General features: G+C 37.0%; 1 protein-coding gene across 5 annotated transcripts in view; it reads right to left on the reverse strand.

Annotated features, from left to right (window-relative positions):
* Positions 1-214: 214 nt before the first annotated feature.
* The window catches only part of gata6 (GATA binding protein 6), a 23,653-nt gene continuing 15,120 nt past the window's right edge, over positions 215-8,747 (reverse strand). For all 5 annotated transcript variants that reach the window (XM_043689024.1, XM_043689028.1, XM_043689026.1 and 2 more), the window contains 4 exons: positions 4,796-4,921; positions 4,263-4,350; positions 4,046-4,167; positions 215-1,284 (listed from right to left, as the gene is read on the reverse strand). In XM_043689024.1, coding sequence (XP_043544959.1) covers positions 1,222-1,284; positions 4,046-4,167; positions 4,263-4,350; positions 4,796-4,921 — 399 coding nt within the window. In that variant the 3' untranslated portion in view covers positions 215-1,221. The remainder of the gene's footprint in view (positions 1,285-4,045; positions 4,168-4,262; positions 4,351-4,795; positions 4,922-8,747) is intronic.

Here is an 8,747-nt window from a genome sequence, read left to right on the forward strand (position 1 = left end):
AAGGGCTTTTGCCCGAAACGTCGATTTCGCTGCTCCTTGGATGCTGCCTGAACTGCTGTGCTCTTCCAGCACCACTAATCCAGAATCTGGTTTCCAGCATCTGCAGTCATTGTTTTTACCTAATTGTACTTCATTGTCTATTCTAAATTTGGATTTCACTGAAAATTGTAACTGGTAAAACAGTGGTGAAGTATAAAGTAAAGCACCAATGATATTTTCGAAAAAGGACACCTTTTAATCTGTCTTCAAGAAACAAATAACAATACAAGCAATGACATACACCTTTAAAAATGCATGGACTGGTCTAAACACCAGTTTGTCACTTTTTATACACTTTGCATCATCAGAGCCAAAAAATCCTCAGACAATTGTTTCAGAAAAATATTTACATTTCATCACATAGGTAGTAAAGTTTGCATTTCATTTCGTCTTGCATATATTTAGCCTATAGCCAGGCAATATTTTTGTGTTTTTTTTTTACAAAACTTACAAAATGTAATGCAATAACGAATTTACCTGAGAGGAAATTTGTTCTTAACATAATGTTTCTTTTCCCAAACTACCAAAAGGCTATACGGATGATTCTTAAAACATAGAAAATGAATAAAGTATCTTGTTACAGATACGGACTTAGCTATCATCTTTAAATTACGCAAGTACCATTAACTTAGAAGGTTTACATTCATTGCTAGAAGAAGGTTGTTTAATTTTGAACCATTTTGATTTAATACTGATTGCTGCAATGCTATTTGCATTTTGTTTTGTACAATGAAGTTGTTAAATGTGGAAGAATACATCCGCTTGTTACCCTGTCTCTAAAACATTGACCAGTATAAAGCCAATGACTGCAATGGGAACTTTCAGAATTTGTATTTTCTTAACTAATGGCCGTTGTCAGTGTGTCATTTCAAACATAATTTGATTCCTTCAGAATATTTGTAGGAACAAACTCAACCAGTAATGTGGGAGGCTCATTTCCATTTCTCATGTCGGTGAAGATTAAGTAATGTCAGACTACACTTGACTATAGTGTTGAACATGCCTCAGCTGTTTCTTTGGATGCGTTTCAGCAACTGGATCATATGCATTCTGAAAGTACTCATTACAGCTTTTTGTTAAATAAAACTAAACAAATCCAAAATAAACAGGCAGCTTTACTGACTGCTGGAGGATGTGCCTTTCCTTGGAGATACGGGAGAAATTATGTTCAGGGATGTGCTGTTATCTGACTCCATGGAGCTGTTCATCATCAGTCCACATTGGCTGCTGGAAAGGTTGGTAGTCCTGCAAAGTTGGAGTCAGAAGACAGAAATGAGTAAGAGAAATTCTGGCAAATTGCCTCTTCAATCAAATCTTGTAAAAGCTAGAAATATTTTATTCACTTTGCCATTTTTACTGCTCGTGATTATTTTTTTCTGCTTTAACTGGCAAAACATCTGAACATTTGAGGAGAGGATAATTTTAAAATGTATACACACACAAGGGAGGGTTTTCAATGCCATCAGAACCATACTGCCCTACCAATCCTATCCTATGAATCATAAAACTTAGATATAGATCTTAGATTTACTCCTGCAAAGCCTGACTTTTATTGTATAAACTTAATTACACTGCTTTCTGGGCTGTTTCTTTCTCTTTGGTCTGACATTGCTGAAAACAGACTAGCCAATAAAGATTAGTGAAAGCACTAGATTACACCAAAGTTCCATGGTCTGCCATCATGTGATAAATAATCAGACAAGCATCTTTGGTTTCAAATAGAAGTACAAAATCATTTATTGAGGGACAGGGCTTATAATGTTCAATTAAAGCTTTATTTATTTTTAATGACTAATGTGTGTGAGTATGCTGAAAGTATGTTGTGTCATTTAATTAGCATTAAATGTAAACAGTAAAATTATCAGAAACATTTTTTTCAGTTCTTCTCAGGTGAAAAGAAAGGGGTGGCATGGTGGCTCAGTGGTTAGCATTGCTGCCTCACAGCACCAGGGTCCCAGGTTCAATTCCACCTTTAGGTGACTGTCTGTGTGGAGTTTGCACATTCTCCCTGTGTCTGGTTTCCTCTGGGTACTCCAGTTTCCTCCCACAATCCAGAGTTTTGCAGGTCAGGTGAATTGGCTATGCCAAATTGCCCATAGTATTTGGTGCATTTGTCAGAGGGAAATGGGTCTGGGTAGGTTACTCTTCAGAGGCTAAAGGGCCTGTTTTCACACTGTAGGGAATCTAATCAAATCACCTCAGTAGCAGTAAGCTTTCATACAAGTCACAAATTTAGCTGAATGTGAAATTAATTAAAAAGGAGAAAGTCTTAACCTTTCTCAAGCTTTTAGTGAAGGAAAATCATGCAAGTTTTCAGCAGAGAAATAATCTAAACTTTGCCCTTGCTAAACAGCATGAATAAAGGAAACAGAAATTGTTTTGTTCTAATAGAGTTAGATCTTTTTTTTTAAAGTTTGTTCATGGGATGTGGACATCACTGGCTGGCATCCTTAATTGTCCAAAGGGCAGTTCAGGGTCAACTGCATTGCTGTGGATCTGGAGTCACATGTAGGCAGACCAAGTACGGATGGCAAATTTCATTCCAGAAAGCATATTAGTAAACCAGATGGGTAGTGGTAATGACAAATGATAGTGGTTACATGGTCATCATTAGGCTAGTTTATTATTCCAGATTTATATTGGGTTAGATTCAGATTTCACCATCTACCATGATGGAATCAAACTCATGGCCCCACCCTGTTTCTTTTGGATCACTAGCCCGATTACCATTACAACATAACCTCCCCTTAACGTGATTTATTTCTGTATATTTCTACAGCTCAATCATTTCTCAAAGTTTTCAGAGCTTCCTGGTCATGTTATAAAACCACACAGTTGACTTCTTATCCTTGCTACTATAAAGAAACAGAAGAACAAAAGATCACAAGGTAAATATGAGTGATGGAGCCATTCATCAAGGAACCTTGAATAATCTATTGTCTGCTAATCCCAACATCCAACTGTCTCTTAAATTATTCCAAGACTCACCTTCCAGCCCTCTTTGACTTATCAGTAAAAAAGAACATAATATATCTTGTGTTTTTGGGTCAGGATAGTGAACAGTTTTAGCATAACTTCGGTCAATTTATACTCAACCAATTTAGCAACGTATTCTATTCTACTGATTTTCTGGTTGCTACTGATATTGACTGGACATATAATAAATGAAGTAAGTTGCCAGGATGAACTGAAATAAGATCGGATGTGGCTTGTAGGGGGAGCAAAAAACAAAGATTTATTGGGCTGTAAATTCTATGAAATACTTAAAATCATTTCTGTCAAAATCACTTCTCCAAATTTACCTGGCATTTTGACACCATTTATGCCCCCATGCTATTTTTGTTTCCATGTACTGTAACTTCCAATACAGAGGAACCTTGATTCTCCAAAGGCCACGAGCGGGGAGTATTTCATTCAGTTAATCGAATGCCAGATAATCGAGGTTCCTCTGTAAATGTTACAGCTGTTGCTCACTTGATTGAAAAGTTCACTTGGCTAGACAGCTAGAGTATGGAGCAGAATAAAGTCAACATTGTGGATTGAATCTCTAAATTGGCTGTGATAGTTCACTTTGCCCCATGGTTGTGGAGTTCTTACCTTCAACCTAAATACAGCCAATTGTCTTTTTGTAATGAAGCAAGATGCTTGTGGTCATCTGGGGACAATGGCTCCTTACTTACCCATTAAATCTAACCTGAAACTTTTCTGCCCATTTACAGACTTATATCCTTCCCATTTTCAAGGCATTTGACTGCCTTATCAGTTTACCATGTTCTCCAAATTAGACCGGTTTGCAGGGGCTATTTGAGTCAAACGGATTGATATAAATTTGAAATGGTGTCCCAACAGAAATTTTAAAAGCAACCCCAAAGATATTTTGCATAACACTTTCAAAATGCCTCCTATGCATCGAGAAAAAAGAATCACAATTATTTTATTTTCCATGCCTTATTAGGACCACTGAAATTCATAGAAATAGAAAAGGTAATTTGCTTAATAAACTTGCCCCTGAAGCTGCAACTGTGGTCTGACCAGGGGGTGAGCCACTTTTCACTCTGGGTATCTCCTCTTGATTAGATGCAGAAGACGATGATGAAGTTGGAGTCATTGTGACTGTATTGCTTGTGCCTGCAAAATATTTTGTCAGCCATTCAATCATTTGGTTGACAATGTTACAATATATGTATTTTAAAGTTCCTTTCAATCAGTAATCTCAGACTCACTTGAAGTACTCTTGGACTTGTTTAAATTCTTCGGTTTTCTTTTCCTAGTCTGGATTCCTTCTTTCTTCATTGCCAGAGGCCGTGGTACCTATTGATTTAAATGAAAACATATTTTTAAACTCAAGTGATTACGAAGTAACAATTAACCATTTAAAACTGAAAGGTAGTTGTTGTAGCAGATTGTAAGATGTACAATACCTGAACGAACATATAACATCAAAATCACTAAATTTCATTATTATAAAATATTAAATACTTTCCTGACTCAAAATTATAACATGAATGTCCAATAGGAGCCAAATAAGCCAATATAAATTGTTTTTGGTTCACTTGATGATTATTAATATGTTGCAGACACAGTTAACAATTTAAAAACAAATTTTGTCTTCAACAAATGAAACAATTATTATATACTTTTTGTGTCTATTGGTGAACAAAACTTTCTGAAGAAAGTTAGTAACATCTTTTCCAAGGTAAAGAATTTGTGGTAACTACGTTAAAACATTCCCAGTGGAAGCAAGAAGGTGACATACCCCATGGAGTTTCATGTAAAGTCCACAGGCATTGCAAACTGGCTCTCCTTCTGCATTCCGGCGCCATAAAGTGGTGGTGGTTGTATGACAGTTGGCACAAGCCAGACCAATACGTCTGGATGAAGACTGTAAGAAAACGATACAGAAATACAGTAATTGACTATAAAATGCAAAACTTTGAAATATTTTCAGTATGTCCAATGCAGAAGTTGGGTTAATAACCAAATTGATGCAATCTATTCTAAAGGTTGCTCAATTTGCAACACTACCTTAATGGACATCCACCCCAAAAGTTTAGGGTGAGAGGGGAAAGATATAAAAGAGACCTAAGGGGCAACTTTTTCACGCAGAGGGTGAATGGAATGAGCTGCCAGAGGAAGCGGTGGAGGCTGTTACAACTGCAACATTTAAGAGACATTTGGATGGGTATATGAATAGGAAGGGTTTGGAGGGATATGGGCCGGATGTTGGCAGGTGGTACAGGTTGGACCGAAGGGTCTGTTTCCATGCTGTACATCTCTACGACTCTATGACACTACATGTAGAAATACTTTGTAAGTGTTTTATTCCACTAGTGAACTTACCTATGAACCATAGTCAAACTACACAATTGCTCTCCATTAGCATTAAATGCTTCATAATTTAGAACTATTAGGATTATTATTAGTTTTTAAAATTTAAATTTCACATCAGTACAGGCACTTTTACCATATGTTCCAGATGAAAAGCAATTGCTGTTGCTGGTCGATGATTAATCTGAGCCATATTATGAAAGAATAGTGTCAGATGTTTGTCCAAACTTTGTTGCAGCATTGCACTTATGCATCAGGCATTATCCACAACAGTAAAGTACACAGAAAATATATAAAGGCAAGAAATGTTGCACCTTGGATTATCAAAGATTATATTCAACCTGGTTTTACTCTACATCCATTTATGAATTTTATTGTTGTCTTCTGGAGGATTGTACTGTTTTGGCATTGCAACAGCATATGTGACTGGTCCAAGATCAGTCTTTGGCCACAGATCTGAACAGGCAATCTCACCTCATCTTCACATTTGACTTCAGTTTAACAGACAACAGTTTGAGTAGCTACTAAATGGCTAAACAGAACACATTTTTGTTTTAATGGTCCAAAATATTGCTGGAAAAATGGTTGCTCATTGATGATATATGGTATTATTAGTGCGTAAAAGCACGACAACTTTCAGTAAAATAAAGCTAAGCCACAAGTTCTAATTCATTACAAATTGTCAGATAATTTGCACTCTCTCCATTAAACTTGCCATATGAAAAAAATTACCAGCTCACCATAAGCCACTGGACATCATGAAATTGTTTGTTTGTTTGTACATTTGTTGATACCATATCCTTATTAGAAAGTTGATTGCCATGGATCCCCATCTCTAGTCTGTTTTTGTTCTGCCCATATTGATTCCATAAAAGTGGAACATAATTTGTCCATGAGATCCATCATCCATTTTTCTCCACTTCTTCCCTCTCCTATATTTTCTTGCTATTTTGCTTCCCGACCCCTGGTAGCTGTTTCTGTCCACCACCAATTCTAATGATGCGACCAAAGTAATGTTTTGTTCTTCCTTTGATGTTATACGTTAATTTCCTCTTGCCATTTCCAGCACCTGCTTATTAATCTAACTCTGTAGGATATACAGGACATTTGCTTATGTGTCTACATGTGAAAGGCATTGAGCTTATTTATAGCTTTTGTTTGTTATATATCTCTAAGGCACAAAATGTCACACCTCTGCATTCTTCTCCTAAGATTCAGGTTCAGTTTCTTTGATGTTAAACAGGTACTTCATTCTGACAAAAGTGGCCTTTGCTACCTCAAACCTCATTCAAATCTCAGTCACATCTGTGAATTAAGGATGTGAACCTTTTCACTCGAGGACTTGTCCATTTACTAAAGAATTCACTCCTGGGAATACGTCTCTACTTATTATCATTGTCTTGGCCTTCTTCATGTTCATTCTTAATGTATGTTCCTCACTCCTTGCTTTCAGTTTATTTACAATTTTCTGTTGTGTCTCATCAAGACTGTGCAACCAATGTGGTGTCATTTGCATGTCTCCAATTGTTGACATTCAATCCCAACACACGATGGAGTAGCCCAGTACTGTAAATCTCCTACATCTCTGAAGATAGCTTCAGGGTACATGCTGAACAACTTGAGGAATATAACACATCAATGACACTTTTTTCATTGGGAAGTTGGTTTTATAACTAGGAATGAATGTCACTGCAAGCCTGTGGGCATGGTAATTCATTTCACAGAACCCTTTTTATGATATGGTTTGTGGGCCTGCTTTGTCACTTCATCTTGGAGGCCCAGAAATGGAATAATAAAATTGTATTACTTACAAAGATGGTTCCTAGTTCTTTTGAAGCATATGTAATTTTATTTCTTTATCTTTCTTTTCCTTTCTGTCTCTTTTTCCTTCCCCTCCTTACTTCTTTTATCTTATCTGTTTGCTTTATTCAACAGGAATTGACCCCATTTCATTTGGGGTTATGCAGAGTTTATTTTTCTATCCTTAAATTGCATTGTCTAAAGAGATAAATCATTGACACAACGTTCAGGAGATCCCAAATGCTGTTGGTGGTGCCATGCCCTTATCAATTTGCATTTCCAAGAATTTGCTACTATGCAAAATAATACCATTGGAAGAATACGCTATCAAAAAAAGGCATCACTGTTCACACTGTGAGATGTTGCTCCAATTGGGCTATCAACTTATATAATGAAAAACAAGGTCATGTTGCAGAACAGGGAAACCGAGGAGTTCAGGTACACAATTCTTTTTAAGTTTGCATCACATGTTGACAGGGTGGTTAAGAAGGCATTTAGTGCTCTTGCTTTCATTGCTCAGACCTTTGAATATAGGAATTAGGACCTCATGCTGAGGCCGTATAGAACATTGAGGAAACCTCTTCTGGAATACTATATAGGAAGGATATTATTAAACTGGAGTGAGTTCAGAAAAGAGTTACCAAGATGTTGCTGGGAATGGAGGATTTGAGTTATATGGAGGGGTTAGACAGGCTGGGATGTTTTTCAGTGGAGCATATGCGATTGAGGGGTGACCTTATAGAGTTTTATAAAATCATGAGGGGCATAGGTAAGGCAGATGGCAGATGTCTTTTCCACAGGGGTGTGAGATTTCAAGAGTAACGAGTATATTTCTAAGGAGAGAGGAGAAAGATTTTAAAAAGATGTGAGGGGCAACATTTTAACACATAGAATGAACTTCCAGAGAAAGTAGTGGAAGTGAATATAGTAACATTTAAAAGATATTTGGATATGTACATGAATAAGAAAGGTTGGGAGAGATATGGGCCAAGCGCAAGCAGGTTGGACTAGTTTAGTTTGGTTTTATAATCAAATTGGACAGGTTGGACCGAAGCGTCTGTTTCCATGCTGTATGACTCGATGAGACTAGTAACACCTAATAACATTCAGAAACCTCACAAAGTCATGTCAATTTGGAGATTATCTAATTTCATGAGAGATTCTATTAAAAGTACTTAAATAGACTAAGATCTCACTAACAGTAAGTTTTCCTGTTAAAACTTTACAGCTGAGTTGTTAACACAAGATGACTTCAGTGTTTTCCCAATGTGATGGTGGTTTGAATTCAGCCATAGAGAGATGCCTTTATGTCACCACAATAAAAGAAGCATAGTCTACTTTCAATCTGACTCCAAGATCTTTTATGGAAGAGACAATGAGGCCACCTCTATCAGTCAGCCTCACACCTCCTCTTATTAGACTGCTGAACAGACGTCTCTACTTTCAATCTAATGTTGACCTTGCTGTTGTGCTCACTCTCCAGTCAAAAAATGTGAAGGTGGAAAAGTACAACAGGTCAGGCAGCATCCAAGGAGCAGGAGAATCGATGTTTTGGGCATAAGCCCTTCATCGGGAACGTG

This window comes from Chiloscyllium plagiosum, chromosome 4, assembly GCF_004010195.1.
Source record: "Chiloscyllium plagiosum isolate BGI_BamShark_2017 chromosome 4, ASM401019v2, whole genome shotgun sequence".
Classification (NCBI taxonomy): domain Eukaryota; kingdom Metazoa; phylum Chordata; class Chondrichthyes; order Orectolobiformes; family Hemiscylliidae; genus Chiloscyllium; species Chiloscyllium plagiosum.